The 19,765-nt window shown below is 44.1% G+C and overlaps 1 protein-coding gene across 2 annotated transcripts; it reads right to left on the reverse strand.

The window, feature by feature from the left end:
• Positions 1 to 9,486: 9,486 nt before the first annotated feature.
• Positions 9,487 to 18,772, reverse strand: LOC119649407 (serine/threonine-protein kinase 40-like). 2 transcript variants are annotated; one of them, XM_038051542.1, is made up of 7 exons: positions 18,120 to 18,772; positions 17,916 to 18,062; positions 17,746 to 17,855; positions 17,564 to 17,684; positions 17,184 to 17,497; positions 9,630 to 9,819; positions 9,487 to 9,547 (listed from the first exon to the last, which is right to left on the reverse strand). In XM_038051542.1, exons 1-7 carry the CDS (start codon positions 18,399 to 18,401, stop codon positions 9,539 to 9,541), a joined length of 1,173 nt encoding a protein of 390 aa, XP_037907470.1. In that variant the 5' UTR covers positions 18,402 to 18,772; the 3' UTR covers positions 9,487 to 9,538. The 2 variants fall into 2 exon arrangements, with proteins under 2 accessions (XP_037907470.1, XP_037907471.1); XM_038051543.1 differs by having other exon boundaries at positions 9,626 to 9,819.
• Positions 18,773 to 19,765: the final 993 nt, after the last annotated feature.

A 19,765-nucleotide genomic window follows, 5' to 3' on the forward strand; every position in this document is an offset into this window, starting at 1 on the left:
CTTAGAAATACAAAGAAGAATCACAAACTTACTGATAAGGTTATTAACGACCTCACTACATTTTTTGGGCTAGCTATTCGTCGACACGCAAATTCGATAGAAGGAATGAAGCAAGAAATTTGGGCAACTTTCTTCCATAAATGTTCTACAGGCGAAAATCATCAGCATCAAAATTGTCCAACAGGCGAGGACAGTTGGTGCAAATGGCGCAAAGCGGAAGCTAAAGGAGAACTGGATAGTTTCTACCACGAGAAGGCACCTTTGACTGAAGAAGTTCAAACAGTCATCAAACCAAGCTATGAAGATTCGTCACGAGACGATCTCTTGAACAGATGTTTAGGAGCAGAGACCCAGAATAACAATAAATCCTTAAATGCATTGATCTGTACTTTCGCTCCTAAACACCTTCATTCTAGGGCCAAGGTCGTAGAAATAGCCACTTTTCTGGCTGTAATTATTTTCAATTTTCAAAATCCTAGTGACAATGGGATGTCAAATTGGTCACATATGTCAGGTTTATGTCGCCCGCCGTAATGAAGCGCGAATTTGGCGGTCCGAACGACCATTGACTGACCTCGCTAAAAGAGCCAGAATTGAAACCAGAGAGCAACAAACAGCCTTACAAGACTTTTTTGAAGAAACGGAGGGTGCTCTCTATGGACGAGGTATAGCAGATTATTGGTGAGTTAAAATTTTACTGGTGATAATCACATTTAAATTTTCAAATGCGTTTTTCTCGAAACTGCATCTTGAAAATCGGCTGCCACCATAGCTCAAAATCTCTCCAACCAAATTCTTTGAAATTTTCACGACTTCTTTAATATATATTTCTACGGTCCGCAAACTAGGATAATTGCAATCGGATGGGTCGTTGTTTTTTATTCATAAAAAAAGCCGCAAAAAACACCGAAATCCAAAAAATTAAGTTTAAAAGCCCACCAAAAATTTACCTTTTAATATTTTGTAATTATCCTAGTTTGCGGACGGTGGAATATTGTCCACATTAAAATGCCGTTTAGTTTCTTTTCCTCAGATGAACACAGTGCCCTCAGTTTTTTTTCCTCAGATGAACACAGCGCCCTCAGGCGTGGCAGCAGAAAAACACCTTTTTTTGGAGATGGGTGCATAAATTGACACGTATTCCAAAAACTAGCTACGATATCAAGCTGAAAAATTTATCACATATACTAGAGACATCAGTAAACATATGGTGAAAAAATCACGTTTCTATCTTCATCCAGTCCTCCAAAATAATTTTTCAAAAAAAGGCAAAAAAACGGCTTTCACACGGGATGACCCCCTTAAGTATGTAACGCTAACCTACGGAAATATCCGGCCTAGCCGGTTACATGTTATAAAGTGAAAAGGTAGTGCATGTCAGTGCTCATTTGACATAACATGTGCTTAAACCTATGAATAATTTATAACTTACAACTAAACAAACATAACACAAAATAGTACTCCGCACTGGAAAACGGGGAAAAGGGAGTTGTTAGGCATCGACGGACAGGAAATAAATTTCGAATGCCGAATGCAGCGCTACAGAAGCAACAACTTTGACGTATTGTAATTTTGTTAGTAATAATACGATTTCCACCAAACTTGGTAAGATCATGCTCTACATTATAGCCTTCATTATTGCAATTTCGTGGGGCTAGGATGAATTTAAGGGGGATTTCCAGCCAATTACAAAAAATTATAGTAATATACTATTATTAACTTTATTTGAAGAGATATCGGTCTGGAAGGCATTTCGCAACCCAGGCACTATATAGTGGCAGTCTTCTGATTTTTTTCAGATTTTTCGGTAGGGCAGTTTCTGAGAATGGCCCCTTAAAAAAATGGTCACTTTCAACCCCCCGCACTCCCCGTCTTTCCAAAAAATGTCAAAACTAAGACCGGCTTCGAAAAATACTAACCGAGACCTTTAATTTGATACCCCACATGACGATATTTAATGAAAAAAATGTTTACACCCCCCTTTTGCATGTATGAGGACCCCCCTTAAATTCAACGTAAAAGGATGTAACTCACTGTATGTGTGAGCGTTCACAGTTCCCACTTTTCTACCAAATTTGGTGTCAATCGCTATAACCGTCTCCGAGAAAAATGCGTGTGATGGACAGGCAGAGAGACAGAGAGACAGACGGACAGACAGTAAACCGATTTTAATAAGGTTTTGTGTAAACACAAACAAGTCGGGAAACCGGCAGCTTGACGCCGCCCGAAACAACGGTGGCTTGATACACGGGATGGGGATTTAAAAGTCTCGCGCATACATCCAGATCAGGCATTTGAAAAAAATAAAATGGCGAAACCACAAATGCAAAGAATTTAACCGACACCAGATATGAAAAAGGGCTGAGGAGAAATAGATTCTTCATGAATGGAATTTTAATATTTCACTGGAATTTCAATTATTCTCGTTAATTATGACGTCAGCAAACGATGCTGTTAATTCATAAGAAATTGATAAGTTTGAGCTGCTACAACTTTGACACTAATAGTTGGATTTTCATGAAATTTGGTATGCGTATGCACGATACTGCCTTCTATTAGTACCCCTAGGATGAACTTAAGGGGGGTTTTTTAGTCAATTTCTAAAAGCTGGTAATATACTATCAATAAGTTTCTCTGAGCAGATGTCGGAATGGGGCATATTTTGAGGCTTAGATTTCATCTAAGCGCACTTCCCTAATTTTTTTTCGGATTTTTGGGATGGGTAGTTTTTGGAAATGAGTCCTGTCTCACTTTTAGTGCGTACATTTTGACTCCTTACTCACGCACTTTGCAATTCACGTCAAAATTAATGTCAGTTTCGGAAAGTACAAATCGAGACCTTTCATTTGATAACCCACACGACTATATCCGGTGAAAAAAATTGTTGAATCCCCCCTTTGCATGTATGGGGATTCCCCCTTTAAGGTTCACTTAAATTTATGCCACTCGCTGTGTACGTGGGATTTCATAGTTCCCATCTGTCCACCAAATTTCGTTTCGATCGGTTTAGCCGTTTTGGAGAAAAGTGCGTGTGACAGACAGGCAGACAGAATCGATGTTAATAAGGTTTTGTTTTACACAAAACCTTAAAAATAGTGAAAGGTGATCTACACTTGTGCGGGGATTCATTGTCGGAACATTGGACTTACGCGGTTAGTCTCTATGAAATTCTGGTGAGGAGCTTTGATGAAAGGAGGGGGTGAAGGACGGAGGGGAGGCGTGATGGTTGAGAGGAGAATTACTGTCTGAGAGGAGAGTCAGCCCTGATACGTAGTACCTCTGCCCACGTAACAATGCATTGCGTTTAGCGAGATCAGCGGGTTAGGCTGGGGCAGCCACTTTTTCAGTCTGACGCGCGTCAACTTGATTATGTGCGGAATTATGGGACAAACCCCGGAAAGGTCGTACAGGAGAGAGTTTTGCTGACATTTTAGGTTTGGCCTTCTGTATTTGGCCGTGCATTCCCTGAGTATCGTCCTTTCAAAGCGTTGGAGGGCTTCTGCTACGTTCGGTGACATAGTAGCCCATGCTGGGAAAAAGTAGGTCAGGATTGGACGAATAATAGTTTTTTATAAAAAGGTTTTGGTGGCAGGGAACAGGGCCCGGGACGAGAGGAGGTTTTTTTAAGGTAGCTGAGGCCTTAGAGGCATTGGCAATAGCAGATCTGACGTGAGGGATGGATTTAAGTTTGTTGTTGCTTTCGGCTTGAGTGTGTGGTTGGCAATGCGTAAATGCAGGTTTTTGCTTTCTTGCATTGTGCGCCAGTGGCACTCCCCAATGGTGTTTCTGAAGCAAATAATTTCGGACTTAAGGGAATTAACGGTAAGGGCCCACCGGTTGAAATAAGCGATGACCCTATTGGTTAGGAGAATGAGAGAGAGGGAGGCAAATGAGTGCCTGAAACCACTTGCATATAGGATGGTGTTATCAGCGAAGGGGATCCCTCCTAACGCGGGAGGACCATTGTCGTTGGGGGAAAAGGGCCGGTGAAGGGCTGCCTCAGTTGCCGTTGGCGTGGGGAATAAGTTTACGGGAGGGAGGAGAATATCGTGGAGGAAGATGTTAAAAAGTTTGGAGCCTGGAATAAATCCCTGAGGGACACCTGAGTTTACCGGGAAGTCGATGGAGAGAAGTCCATCGAAGCGCACGTGGTAAGTTCTGTTGGAGATGAAGTTTGCGAGGATTCTGAATAAGGGGAGGGGGCAATTGGACTGAACTAGTTTGCAGAGCAATCCCTCTTTCCAAAATGAATCAAAAGCCTTTTCGAGATCTAAGGCGCAGTCTACTGCCTGCTCGGTGAATCTGAGGTTTTTGAACCCGAGTTGATTAAGTGGAATGATAGGGGAGTAGTGTTTATTGAGGTGACTTAGTTTCAATATCGAAAAGAAGAGAGATAGGCCTCATATCTTTGAGATCGCCCGATCACCTCTTCTTAAGGATAGGTAGGAGGAGGGCTGATTTCCAAGAAGTGGCCGTTGTTCAGGTAGTTGCTGAAGAGGATGGCGAGACGTTCACTGATGGTAGGCGCACACTTTGACAGAACAAAGTTAGAGATGCCATCGGGGCCCGACTTCTTCTAGGGAGGTAAAGAAGGGGCAAAGGTAAGACCCTTCCAAGCTCAATCTCTTATCGCTGACAGTATTGGCGACCACCGTGTTCCAGATGGGGTCCGCTGGTGATTTGGCTCTGAATAAGTGGCCGAAATAGTCTCCGCAGGCGGAAATTTGTTCCTCAGGGGACTGACACTGGAGGTTACCTATTTTTGCCGGGATTTGGTTGAAGTTAATAGCAGATTTTCTTCTTCCAGCCAATCGATTAATTATTGAGAAAAGTTGTGGGCCAGGTTTGAGGGATTTGAGGAGTTTCTTGTAAGATGCATTCAGTTCGGACCGAATAGCTTCATTGATTTTGCTGGACAGGTGTTTGATGATCTCGGAGAGAAATAATCGTTTCCTGCGCTGCAGTAGTCTGTTTCTATCGCGGACTTAGAAGAGGGTTGAGGGAAAAAGGCACCCGTATTCGTAGTAACCAGTTTCTTTAACTGGAGCCTGTTTGTCAATTGTAGTTTCGAAGGCAGAGTTCACTTTCCGGATGTATGTATCTAGCTCAACATTAGAGTGAATGCGCGACTTGTCTAGGGGAGAGCCCATCGTACTGGCTAAGTCGCATTGGAAATTGTCCCAGTTGTTCAGAATGAAGGATCTGCATTTATGCGGATGGTGGAGTGAAGGGAGAATTTGCTGTAGATGTAGAGAGAGGCTGAGGACATGATGGTCGGAGTGGGCTACTAAAGAGGAGCAGCTAGTGACACGTGCTGAGAGATTGGCGGAGCCGCCTATAAAAGAAGGCCCACGAGGAAAAATGACACTTTTGCGTTAATGATGTCCCCGTTAAGGAATGGGCCTGACTGGAACCAATCGAAGAGCACTTTGCCGTTTTCGTTGTTAACTGAGTCGCCCCAAGATACGTGCCTCTCGTTAAGGTCTCCGCCGGGGATGAAGGCATCAAAGCTGGTCGTGATTTCCCAGAGTTCCCCAGAATGGAAGTGAGGTGACGGCCTGTACCGCCCGTGAAATAAAGAGATCCGATTAGGACTCCGAGGACGTCATCACCCCTGACAGGAAGTCTGACTACTGCTAACAGGCAGTTAGATGCCAGTGCAGCCGATGGGATGCTATTTGCCCTTAGTCCCGCTTTGACTAGTATGGCTGTGCCTCTGCCCGCGTCGTTGCGGAAAGTATTGTAACTGGGAGTATGTAATTTTACGTTGGAGGCTTTCCCCCGTTTAGTTTCGTTTAGGAGAGCGAGGTTAGGATCGGAATCCTCGGAGGAGCTTGTGTAGAGCGAAAAATTTGTCATTAGAAATGAGCGAATTAGTGTTGAGTGTGAGCACCTTCATTTTGGTTGTCTAGCAATTTGAAGAGGAATTGTAAGTAAACTTCGGGTTTGTCTTCAGGGGGGAGACGGAGATAGTTGTGATAGAAGTCGGAGATTGTGTTTCACAGCGAGGAGAAAGGTATATTGAATAGGGACCTGGCTCCCATGAAGACGCCCAAGAATGGAAGAATGTGGGGGCGATAAAGGGCTAAGGGTTTCTGGTCTTGCTCGACCCCTGGCCACTGCGGCGAAAGACGGGGTCAGTGAGGGAGGGGCGGTCCAGTTGGCATGAGGCAGAGTGTTAGGTTGCGAGACACGAACAGACGAGGGTCTGTCAAGGAGGGGGAAGAACGAAGCAGATCGGGAGTGCGGGATGCTTTTGGCTTTCTCTTTGCGCTGGATAGATTCCAGTCTACGTGGGCACTTAGAGAATTTGGCAGGGTGGCCCAGTTGGCCACAGTTTGCGCATTTGAGGGGTGCTGCCGACTCCTTTTCGACGTTGTCTTCTACATTCGAACGGAGGCAGTCCCTGGAGGCGTGTGGGCCCGCGCACTTCACGCATCTGGTGTCGTGTCCGCAGTTTGAGGATACGTGGCCAAATTGTTGGCAATTGAAACATTGGGTGACATCCCCTTTTCGAGGTTTCTCCCAGTTAATCCGTTGATAAAGTTGGGTATTTTTTTTTGTGGCTATATTGGCCTCTGCCTCAGAGTTGAATGTCACACGGAAGAGGCTCAGATTGGTGTCATTGGCTCGTAACCACGGCGTAATCTGCGTTAGCTCCTTCATTTCCGAAGCCAAGTCTTCGGGAGTGAACTCATGGCGGGAGATTCTTCTGAGGATGAGGGTTGGCTTCCTCTCCTCTTTCAGCGTGAAGAAATGACCCTCCAGTTTGGTGATCTTGCCGGCTGGTAGGTTGGTAATTTAAAATTTGGCATTTTACAAGAAAATCGGAGGGAGAAAGCTAATTCTATTCTTAGCCTTAACTAATGATGGGTTGCCCGTGCCAGCAGATTTCGAGGTTCCGGGATGTGCGGGTTTTTGTTCGCTGGAGCCTCGTTGTCTGAGATGCCCGAATCCGTTTGTTTTCGTTTGAAGGTGGACATACCTAAAGCAAGTTTGAATTCGTCTTGTAAGCTTTGGATGTAATTGACACAGTAATTTGCTTCATCCATCCGAGCGGCGGGCTGGTCCCCAGGAGGGAAGCTCTGGTCGTCGTCGACGTTTATGGCAGGACAGTCGTCAGTAATCATTTCTTCGGTCTTAATGGTCTTGTCGGGCCAATGGGGGAGTTGTGTGTTGATATTGGAATTGCCCAGTCCATGGGCGGCGACAATGTAAGCTGGTTCCACGTCCTTTACTCTCTGCAGTGTCGTGTCCTTCGAGTAAGGATGAGTTCCGCACTCGCAGCGCGAGGTTTGTACCGACTTCACTTTGTTATCGAGAAGTCACGTGCATTGAAACTCTAACTAGTACTGATTTATCGTTAGATAACGCCATTAAGCAAACACGGCTAAACAACTGAATAACGATGTTCGTAAACTTGGCGACAGCACAAAAGCTCGATCCGTACACAGGCGAGATCAATCGGCAGAACGAAACGTTAATAAGACCTGTGCTTTGGAACGGATGTGAAACTTGGACCTTAACATAAACTTCCGAAAAAGTGGTCAATACATTTGAGAGGAGGAGAGACGAGAGGATATCAATGGCGAATCAGATACAATCATGAGTTGTACCAAATATTAGACAACTTCGAAGTTTCCAAATTAATAAAACTTTGAAAGTTACAATGGGCTGGTCACGTTTAGCATATGGGCGACATTTGGAAAAGGTTATTTGCGGGGAAGACAGAAGGACGGAGGTCGGTAGGAAAACCCCGAAAGCACTGGGCAGATTCTGTTGACGAAGGCAGCATATCACTGCTCGGATTTCAAAATTGGAAAACACGATCAATGGATCGAGATGGTTGGTGGAAGAATATCCTGAAGGTGAAGGCGCAGGTACAGCCTCAATGACAACGCTAAACTAACTAGAAGAAACGATTGACGAGAAACTAAACTTCAAGCGGCAGTCAAGCTAAAAAGCACCTGAGATGAGTAAACGGCTTTTAAGAGTAGTGCTAAATATGGGTTGTTCAAAGCAAAGCCGCTGGTTGCTTACCGTAAGGATTATTAGTTCACTGTTGCTTTACGCAGTTCCTCTCTGAGACTTACCGCATTAATCGAGTGAGGCAAATAGGAACAAATCGAAGTTCCTTACTGGCTAAGCCCATTGTAATCATTCAGTTTGACTAAGGCCCACCAACATCTTGGCAAGGAGAGTCGACACCTCTATCACGGATCCAGTTGATATTGGACCACATCCATCATGTGACTTGTGGTTTTACCCACGGCAGAGGCAACTCATCAAATGCTGTTTTTGCCTGGGAACAGCGTGACCGAAGTGGCTGGTTTTGATATTTGCTCCCTTATATAAATTCAAAAATACGGCATGTGTATGATTTATACCCAGGACAAAATTCAGGCCTAAGTCGGCGGAAGCTTTACTAGATTTTGTATACGGAATTTTTGTATTTGTACTCAACAGGGGATCTACTAACGCATGCACCTTACGGGACGTTGGAGCGAAGAGAGGTTTGTACGATGTAATTCCGACCAACATTTGATCCTTCCTGGTAACTCAAAATTATCCGAGAGAAACTTCAAGTGAGTACAAACAATAAAATAGTATATTTGGCATGTATTATAGTATTATACCTTGTTATTATGAGTAAAAGTTGTACAGTTATATCTATTATTAAAATTGGCATTAAAGATATCATAGTCACATTGGTTTCAACATTTCATTACATCGCTTCTTCCTCCTTCAAAGTTCTTTAAAATGAGAATTTATCTTGGCATCAAGGGGGTCAGCCAGTGTAACCAGTCGCTTGCAGCATATGCCTCAGGAAGTTTGACAGCACAGTGCTGTTTTGCATTTTCGCAATCTTTTTCTGATCGTTATTTTTCTCTAGCTGAAAACCACACCGTACAAGAAAATGTTCCACTCTAGCGAGGACATTATGATTTGGTGTGAGGAGACTTTGCTGAACGAGATCAAAATCCTGGAATTCTGTAGTAATCCATTGACAAAAATCAACGGCAACTGAGTGTGTCAAAATTCCGGTGAATCTTTTATTACGCTCTAATGGCCTTGGTATCGGTCTTGATATTAGGTAGGTCTCGGTAGTTTTTATGAATTCTCTAACTTTATTTGGAGGTATTACATCATCTATTACGACTTCAATATTTGATGACCCTTGAGTTCTAACGAGGCGAAGTGCCACGCCTGGGCGAAGGTTGTGTGTTTTGAATACAGTCGGCTGAACTATGTTTCTTGTCAGGATAATTGGTATGTCAGCGTTAAGCTTCAGTCGTCGTAGCTGGTTTGTCATGACTGTTGCATAATTGCTGATGCAGTGGATATCGTCATGTTTCAATATAAATGGCGCATCGGATTTCTAAAAGTAGATATTTTTACTGAAAGCCTTAGCTAGGAAAGTTGATGGGTTTTACCTGTTTGTCTTTTGGGATAAAAACTGGTACAACTTGGTCGTAATCGGATGAATGACGTTGGTAGTTTTTATGCTTTATGAAGTTTGATTGATCGAAACCAAAATTTATAAATCCTAGTAAGGATTAAGGTATGGTAAATTCATTAAAGGTAAAGTACTGGTTAATGTATGATAGTATAAGAGCATATTTACATACCTCCGAATTTTCTGCAGATTTAGGCGTTGACTCTTCTTCAGGTACACATTGATCTACAGTTTTAACTCTTTTCATAGCCAGTATAGATTCTAACTTCACTCGTACTTGCGTAACTGTCAATCTTGCCTCAGGATCAACAGTCAGAAGGCCTTTGATAATCTCTATTGTGTGCGAGCAAATTGCCTTGTCTCTGCAGATAAAAACGTATAGACAAACGTATGAGTTACAATTATCATTTATATATGATGGAAGTATTTAGAAATGAAATAAAATCTGAGCTCGAAATAGTTATCTTCAGAGTTCTTAGCTAAAATAAATATCGAGATTATAGTAATGAAAATTATGAGGTGCCACTTAGATGGGCGGTCAAAGGGTAGTATAGGTCCCAGGGAGAAACATGGGTTGATATCCACGATGGAGCATAAAACCTGGGAAACGCCTGTTGAGCCAACACCAACAGCTCTACCACCAAACCCTATCTCCACCTACACGTGGTGATCGCTGGGAGTTCTTTCTTCATGAATGACTGCAGACGGAGAAAGATGAGGGCGTCTCCCGCCCCTCAAACCAGGACAAATTGTACCAACTGGTCCCCCAAGTTGGGGGTTGGGTTGCCCTGACAACCCTACACCGAACACCGATGTTAGGTATCCAAAGAAGGAGCCTCGGACATGATGGATTTTAAAATGACGAACCCGGCAGCGACAACGGGATAACAACTTTGGCTATTTTCTCATGGAACGTGCGCTCCCTGTACAGGCTGAATGTTGCTCAGTAGCTAGCTGTCTCAATATAAGGCTGATATAACAGCGCTGCAAGAGATGCGCTGGACAGGGGCCGGTTTCCTCGAGAAGAGCTACTGCACCATTTATTAAAGCGGCCATCCAATAAACCATGTGCTCAGAGTACGTTTCTTAGTAAGCCAAAAAATGAAACCTTTTGCTACCGGCTTTGAAAATATAAGCGAAAGGCTCTCACTGCGTTTGCGAGGCATGTTTAGAAATATTAGCCTCATAAACGTTCACACCCCTACAGAGGAGACTGCAGAGTCGGAGAAGGATACCTTTTACGAGGTACGATGTCCCAAGTATGATATCAAAATCATTTTTGGAGGTTTCAACAGTCAAGTAGGGACGGAGCCCGTTTTCAGGTGATACGTCGGCCCATAGCTTACATAGAGATACCAATGATAACGGACTGCTGATTATTAGTTAGCAGTATCGCTCGAAATGGTTCTTGGAGGTACCTGGTTCACAAAAGTACGTGGACCTGTCCAGACGGTACCACTTTCAACCCCATTGACCAAGTGCTGATTGAACGCCGCCACCTATCCGCCTTGATGATTGTCGGAACATATAGGGGGGGGCAATATAGACTTGGATCAATATCTCGTTGGCATAGTGCGTCGGATTCGAATTACAGCACCGCCTACAATCCGCTCTGACTATCAGGTGAATTCTGAAGCAATTCACAACACAGCCCTCGGTAATACCTGTAAGGGGGAAATGGATGCCGCAACCGCAACTGCACTCAACAGAAATCCTTGAGATGAAACATCAACAAATGATTTTCACAATCACCTGAAAAACGTTATCATTGAGACGGCCACAAACATACTTGGCCCTAGTTGCAAAAAGAGTCGGAACGGCTGGTTCGACGATGAATGTACGCTAGTGACGAAACGGAAGAATGTCGCATACTGAGTAATGTTGCATTGTCAAAGGACACGGGTACGCGCAAAGACTTATCACGAAGTCTGTTGAGCGGAGAAGCGATTTCCCAGACGTAAAAAAGAAGCCTGGGAGAACCAACAGGTCTGTGAATTCGAAAAATACAGGGAGCAACCGCACCAGGCGCGCAAGTTTTACCAGCAAGTCAGCAGGATGAAGCCTTATACACCTCGATGCTCATCCTGCCAAGACAAAGAGGGAAATCTGAATTTCCGACAGAATGGGCATATTGGAGCGATGGGTTGAGTACTTTGATGAACTACTGAACAACCAGAACTTGGGCTAGTTGGAGGTCCTGCCAACTGAAGAGGACGGACAAATGCTAGCACCACTAAGCATAGAAGAAACCATCCGTGCAATCCACCGACTTAAAAACCATAAGTTGTCAGGAATTACAGCCGAATTGGTTAAATATGGAGGCGACCGACAACCCCAAATCTATAAGATATTCTCCGCTATCTTGCTAGGTGGATAGCCTCACACACCCAGAACATCATTGGTCCATACCAAAGAGGCTTCACTCCAGGCAAATCAACAACACATCAGACCATAAGATCAAAGACCATAGGATCAAAGCTCTTACTGAAGAAGAATATTATCTTGCCAGTGCTTTTGTATTCCTCGGAGACCTGGGTTCTTAGCAAAAAAATTGCGAACTCTTGGCCACGTTTGAGAGAAGAATCCTCCGAAGTACTGTTTGTAGATAAAATCCGGCTCAACTGGTTGCGGTGGGTGGGTCACCGAATCCGTATGGATGAGAATGATTCAACCTGGAAAGTCTATAAGGGCAGTGTCTATGGTAGAAGAAGAAGACGAGGAAGACTCTGTTTGAGATAGAGCGATGACGTAGGTCAGGACGCCAGTCCGTATTTAGGGATATCGAATTGGTGGACCTCCGCGCAAATCCGGGGTGTTTGGGGTTCCTTACTAAGGCACGCCAGATGAACAGTACTTGGGGAAACCTATAGGAAAGCACTAGCTCTTCTATTCTGCCAGAGGTGGGGGCTTCAGTCCATTAGCGGCTATTTGGGCAGAGGCCCTTGATTGTAAGCCGCGCAACTTAGTATGGTAAGGCTGCAGGTCTAGTGTCATGGGAGGTACGGAATACGGACATCTTGAATGTTGATTATCCAGGAGAGCCACTCACTAAATTGGAGACTCAGTGCAAGGGGCCAAAAACGAGACATGGAATGCAACAGAACGACTCTTGTGCTAAGAATCGCTGTTGACAACTGGAAGATGTTAGATGACAGGGACGGCATTGTTTTAGCAGTGGCGGATAAATACTCCAGTTAAAGATAAATTTTTGAGATAGTAAAGTGGCGATGGCAACAATCTGGCAGCTATTTAAAGCTGGGAGTTTGGATGCAGTGATAATTCGGAAATCTCGGTTAATGGATAGGAAAGTTGCCCTATTCTGGAACGTAAGGTAAGTTGTTAGAAGACATGACTACATGTAAGTCTACAGGTAAGTTTGGGACAATCGTATTCAAAAAAGGTGGTACACCACATTAGGACATTAGGACAAGAAGGGCGCCTCAGCCACGCCAGTGAAGGACCCACTCCATTATTGTGAGATGTGCAGATGCCCAACAGAGAGCGTGGGTAGCGTTAAGAACAACAGAATGGGTGGATACCTTTATTAATTTATTATTGAATGGTACAATAAGGCTACCGAGCTGAATTTCGTCAAAACAGATAATTAATATTACTTTCTCTACCACACGAGTCGCTTTGAATGTAGAGCCGACCTCGCCTGTGAACGGTAAGGCTAAAGAAAAAGAAGACGAGTCGCTTCCAATGTTCTGTGGGTCCTCGGCCTGATGCATGGAAATTGGAAAATCCCATAGCCAAAGAATTTCACCGCCATCTTTATGACAAATGCAGTGACTCTTCCTTGGAATAAACCGTATAGTGCGGTGGGAGGAATACTCGTAGATAAACAAAGCTAGGAGGGTCTCGAGGAGGAGTATTGATCCCAGGTTACTTAAGCAAGGAATTCCTCTTATAGAGGAATAACGGGATAAAATCTATAGAGTCAGTGTCGCACCAGACTATGATTCAGCGAAGTTAAATATCTGGAAGTGATCCTTAATCCAGACAGCTCAGCGGAAAACGGGGATGTCTGGAGTTCCTTATTAAGGCAGGCCTAGACCGGATACCGGTTGTTGCGCCATTGATGATGATGATCCTTGATCGAAGCCAAAATAAAGCAAACATCTCGAGTATACAATAAGCGAGATGGGGATTGAGTCCTGTGTGCTTATCTACGGTGCGCTAGGATGGTGCCTAATGGTGAAGCTCGTTTGCTCTGCATTATGGGTTTCAAACGGAAATACAACATCGACGACATCAAACAATTAAATACCTAGGAAGCATTGTTTCTGCCAATGACGAACTTGATGTTCCGCCTTTGTAGTTCGTTATTTTATTCTAAATCTGAAAATGCAACTATCTTAACAATAGTGTGAAGTTTCGGCTGTTACTCGCCAGTGTTTTGTCTGTGCTTTTATATAGCAGTAGTACATGGAAAGTAACCACAGTTCCTACTCATGCCTTTATCAATTCATGTCTGTGCCTTGTCGTTGGGGTATCCTGGACTAAGAGAGAGAGAGAGAGTTGATAAGAAGGCGGAAGTGGCAGTGGATAGGTTCACATTAAGAAAAGGCGATAAGTCCACTGCAGGTTCGGGAATGCCATGATGATGAGAACCGGCAGTGATGGGGCGTAGGTGTGTTTATAACTGGGAGAAACGGGATTAAAAATAAGAGCCCCTTAATGGGAGATATTCAGCAAGTCGTCATGACAAATCTTGCTTGTGATTGTGATTAGTTTTTGGTAAGGTTGTTTTAAATGTCTGTCTGTATTTGTCTCATACATAAAAAGGGAGATATCACACAGTGCAGCAATTATAGAGGTATCACGTTGCTGAGTACCATCTATAAGATGTTCTCCATTATCTTGCTAGGCCGGATAGCCCCATACGCCCAGAACATCATTGGCCCATACCAAAGAGGCTTCACTTCAGGCAAATCAGCAACAGATCAGATTTTCTCTCTGCGGGAAGCGATGGAAAAACTGTTGGAATATGGACAACAGTTGCACTATCTATTCATCGACTTTAAAGCCGCCTATGATAGCATAGTGAGGGTAAAACTGTACACGGCCATAGGAGGATTCGGTATCCCGACGAAATTAATAAGACTGACTAGGCTGGTCCTGACCAATGTGCAAGGCCAGATAAAAGCAGCAGGATCACTCTCAAGACCATTCGATATCAACAACGGTCTACGACAATGGTATCATGCGTCCTCTTTAACCTGGCCCTCGAGAAAGTGATCCGTGATGCTGAGGTAAATGCAAGAGGTACGATCCTCTTCAAGTCCACCCAACTACTGGCCTATGCTGACGATATCGACATCATGGGAAGAACCACCCGAGACGTACAAACTGCCTTCATCCAAATCGATCAGGCGGCGCGAGATCTTGGGCTACACCTCAATGAAGCCGAGACAAAATATATGGTGGCAACGTCAGCACCGAAGACGAATCAACCAACAACATCAAACCGCACTGGTCAAACGGGAAGAATAAAGATAGATAATTTCTCCTATCTAGGGTCAAAATCACAACCGATAACAGCTACGATGATGAAATCCGCGCATAATTGTTGGCTGCCAACAGAGCATATTTCAGCTTAGAAAAACTGTTTCGCTCGAAACATCTCACCATAGGGTCAAAGCTCTTAGTGTATAAGACAATCATCTTGCCAGTCCTCATGTATTCCTCGGAGACTTGGGTTCTTAGCAAGAAAAACTGCGAACTCTTGGCCGCGCTCAAGAGAAGAATCATCCCAAGGATTTTTGGCCCCTTACATGAGGATGGACGATTCTGTAGCCCACATAACGACGAAATCTACGAGCGATACCACGACCGTCAGGTTGTGGATACAATCCGCCTCAATAGGTTACGGTGGGTGGAAAGTGTTTAAGGGCAATATCTATGGTAGAAAAAGAAGACGAGGCAGGCCTGCCTGAGATGGAACGATGGCGTAGGTCAGGACGCTAGACAGCTTTTAGGGATATTGAATTGGTGGACATCGGCGCAAAACCGGGATGTCTGGAGTTCTTTATTAAAGCAGGCCTAGATCGGATACCGGTTATTACACCGTTGACGATGACTTGCAGACCATCAAAAAGCTGCTGCTCTTCTCCACTACACATGGTCATAAAGCCCAACGGCGAATGGAGACATGTGGCGATTACAAACATCTGAGTGCTCACACCATTCCAGACGGCATCCGCATACCACTTATCTATGACTTTGCGCACACCCTCACTAACTCCCCTGTTTTGGCAACCTTGGTGCTACCCTTCACCAAAAGGTGAGCCAAATCTGGTAGCCGTTGAGTTTTATCCAAGAAATTGAATACAGCTCAACGGAAGTATTCCATGCACTACACGATCTAGTGCACCCAGGCATACGGACAATGAATCGGTTGGATACTAGCAAATATGTCTCAATGAATAAGAATGGTAACTCCTGGGCCAGACAGTGCATCGCGTGTCAGAAGTGTAAAGCCACCAAGCACGTACAGAAAGAAACAGGCTCATTCCCTCGGTCTACCAAGTGTTTTCAAACGATCCACATTAACCTCATTGGTCCCTTGCGAGACTCGCAAGACTCAGAATCATCGATAGGTTCACGTTGTGGCCTGAGGCAATAACTTTGGCCGCCATTTCCGCACAATCGTGCGCCGAGGCCCTTTGTAGGGAATGGATCCCACCCTTCGGAGTTTCAGCAGAAGACATTACTGACCAGGGAATGCAGTTCGAGTCAACCCTGTTCTCGGAATTGGGCAAACTCTCAGGCTTCAAACGCTATCGGACGATTGAGTCCCACCATGCAATCCAATGGGATGCTGGAACGCTGGCATAGGACGCTGAAGGTCGCTATAATGGCGCACGATGAATCTTCGTAGTTGCAAGTCCTGCTTTTGATTCTATTTGGCCTACATATAGCTCATTGGGAAGAGTTTGCGGCCAGCTCTCGAGAGATAGTATGGGAGAGGAATTTGAGACTATCTAACAACGATTCCGCGTTTCCGCTACTGGGCTTTTGCCCTTTCTCTGGGAGACCGTGGCCAAGCTAAAATCACCATCGCCATCCGGTCAGTTTTCAACGAAGGCTAAATCGCCCAAGGATCTGGACGTCTGCACGCACGCCTTGGTTCGCGTGAATGTTTCTCGGAAACCACTGCAACCACCACATGAGAGCTCATATGAAGTGTGGGAATTCTCCTTTAGGCTTGATGTCGACGGCAGACCCAAGAACGTTTCCCAGTCCAGGCTAACACCTTTTTTCCCCGGCGCCGAGGTCTCGGGGGAGAGTGGTACACAGCGCGTGAGATTCGGTCAGCGTCCCTAGAGCTGGCGGGTCAGGAGTTGGGTTTTGTCACTGAAGCTGTGGTGGGGTAGTGTGTCGGCGCTGCAATGTGGAGCCGCTTAGCGGAGATCCACCCGAGCTCTATATCAAAGTAGCACAGCATAATTCACCTCGACTGAGCAACTCTGAACTCATCCATTTGAGCAGCTCGCCTTCTTGTCAGTAGCAGGATGACAGCCACGGGGCCGGCGTAAGAACTGGGCTAGTCATTCTATAGTCAGCTGCAGACCGAACCGGTCGAAATTAACGTTAATGAATCAATATATTGAAAGGTAGTAATTGATTATTGTTTTTGCACAATCGAAAATTCTCCATTTATTTGTAAAAAAATAAATTGTAAAAAGATTTTAAGAATGTTAGTGATTTCTTCATTACTTACTCTGGTATTTGATATTCGCCTTTTGCAATCATTCCAAAGTGTTCACGTTTTGTAGGTTTGAAGAACGGGAACCTCCCATAGAGCATCATATATAAAATTATTCCCAACGCCCACATATCAGCCGGTTTTCCTTTGTACGGTTTACCTGCTACAATCTCGGGTGAGATAAAATTTGGTGAGCCGCATGCGTCGTAAAGGACTAAGTTCTTATCGGATGAAAAGCGACCTAACCAAAAATTGATAATTTTAACAGTCTTTGAAACCCTGTTTAGGGTAATATTTTCCGCTCTCAGGTCCCGATGTACAATATTTTTCTGAAGTGAGATAATTATGACTAAGACTTAAATTCTGAGAAAAAGGCGTAAAGGAAGACTGCTTACCTCGTGAACATTCTCCATTGTTTGGATGATTGCATGGAATATGTACAGCGCTTCGCTCTCGAAAAGAACGTATCTTGCTTGTAGGTATTCGAAAAGGGTACAGTTTGAAATAGATTTATCGCTATAATGTAAAGTGCGGAATATTGTAAAGGACTCGGTTTAAAAACAGTTTTTGGGTTTACCAGAATGGATGTCTCTCAAGACATTCTAGAACAAGAATGTGTCGCTTCACCACAGCACCTGTGTACATGCATTGTCTACTATCAATTATCATGTCCTCGTACACATCGTCCTACAATAGAAGACTCGTGATATGTACTCAATCCGAAAGTTGCTGCGTTTATGACCATACACTGAAAATCCCATGTTGCTTTATTACTCCAGGATCATCTTGCAGTAAGGAAAGTAGCGAGTACTCTGTGCGCAGCATTACTCTTCCTCGTTGCTCGTCGTAAATGGCATGGGGGTCTCTATTAGGTCTGGTCGACTGTTGCACTATCTATTTGTGATATATATACATATAGACTAATTATTTGGATTTGCTCAAGGTCATCACCTTCAGGAGGAAAAATTGATTTGTGTTTTGCTTCCTCGCAATATATTGCAGCAAACTTTTGGCTGGCCGCAACCTGTGCACTTCGGGCCCAATTATATAGGAACCTGCTATGCGGACTTGCTGTCTGTTAACAGGCATTCCAAGAAACGGTATACGAATAACAGGACCCATTGGCTCCCTTGGAAGAACTGACCTACCATTGTTCAATCTTTGCCGCTTTTCTGAGGGTGGACAGTTTTGATCCTTGCTTGAACCAGGATTGTTCATTCTAATGTTACTCATTCTATTAAGGGAGAGTATCCGGTATTTATTATTATCTTTCCGCACTTGAACGTTGAATTAGACCTGATATGCACAGAGTGTTCATAATCAGGATCCCGCACAAATATGCCACGCCAACGCTTGACACGATGGACGCTTCAGCAACTGTTGAATTGTTGTGAACAATCAGCTTGATTTCTGCGAAACGGTTAGGTCGAAAGAGAAATTTACCAACAAAATGGAAAGCGGTTATATTACTAATGGTTTATGGATGGCAATAATGAGAAACAACCAATTGATTAGAGCCTTTTAGATATTATTCAAAGAAATGGAGACCAATGAACAGGGTGTATTATCCATAACTATTTTTGAAGGAGAAGTTTAATTAAATCGTAGCAGAATACTCCAGTTGAGATCTAAAAGAATAAGAATTGAGAGAGAGAATTCAGTTGCTCTTCCTCTTGAAGCACAGGCGCATATGTCCAGTTCTCTTATTTGAAAATGTGGAGAGCATTTTCTACATTCCACGGCAAACAATGTATTACACACAATAAACGATCAAGCGAAAGGGTGGGAATAGAGGTAGAAACATAATAAAGGTTTCTTGTCCAGCAGAACCCTAAAAGGCAAAGAGATCTAAAAAGTGGTGTAAATAGTGGGTTGTGAAAACTCACTTGCTTTCATCATCATCATCATCAACGGCGCAACAACCGGTATCCGGTCTAGGCCTGCCTTAATAAGGAACTCCAGACATCCCGGTTTTATGCCTGGGTCCACCAATTCGATATCCCTAAAATCTTCTTTTTCTACCATAGATATTGCCATTATAGCCTTTCCGGGCTGGATCATCCTCATTCATACGGATTAAGTGACCCGCCCACCGTAACCTATTGAGCCGGATTTTATCCACAACCTGACGGTCATGGTATCGCTCATAAATTTCGTCGTTATGTTGGCTACGGAATCTTCCATCCTCATGTAGGGGGCCAAAAATTCTTCGGAGGATTCTTCTCTTGAGCGCAGCTAAGAGTTCGCAATTCTTCTTGCTAAGAACTCAAGTCTCCCACGAATACATGAGGACTGGCAAGGTCATTGTCTTGTACACTAAGAGCTATGACCCTATGGTGAGACGTTTCGAGCGGAATAGTTTTTGTAAGCTGAAATAGGCTCTGTTGGCTGACAACAACCGTGCGCGGATATCATCGTCGTAGCTATTATCGGTTGAGTTTTTCGACCCTAGATAGGAGAAATTATCACGGTCTCAAAGTTGTATTCTCCTATCCTTATTCTTCCCGTTTGACCAATGCGGTTAGATGTTGTTGGTTGGTTGGTTTTTGGTGCTGACGTTGCCACCATATACTTTATCTTGCCTTCATTGATGTGCA

Source organism: Hermetia illucens, chromosome 2, assembly GCF_905115235.1.
Source record: "Hermetia illucens chromosome 2, iHerIll2.2.curated.20191125, whole genome shotgun sequence".
Classification (NCBI taxonomy): Eukaryota; Metazoa; Arthropoda; class Insecta; order Diptera; family Stratiomyidae; genus Hermetia; species Hermetia illucens.

Coding starts and splice junctions, on each gene's coding strand:
- LOC119649407 (XM_038051542.1), bottom strand. CDS start 18,401: ATGAGTAACATTAGAATGAACAATCCTGGTTCAAGCAAGGATCAAAAC. Junction 18,063..18,119: donor ATCAATTTTTCCTCCTGAAG/GTGATGACCTTG, acceptor TATCACAAATAG/ATAGTGCAACAGTCGACCAG. Junction 17,856..17,915: donor AGCAACATGGGATTTTCAGT/GTATGGTCATAA, acceptor CTTCTATTGTAG/GACGATGTGTACGAGGACAT.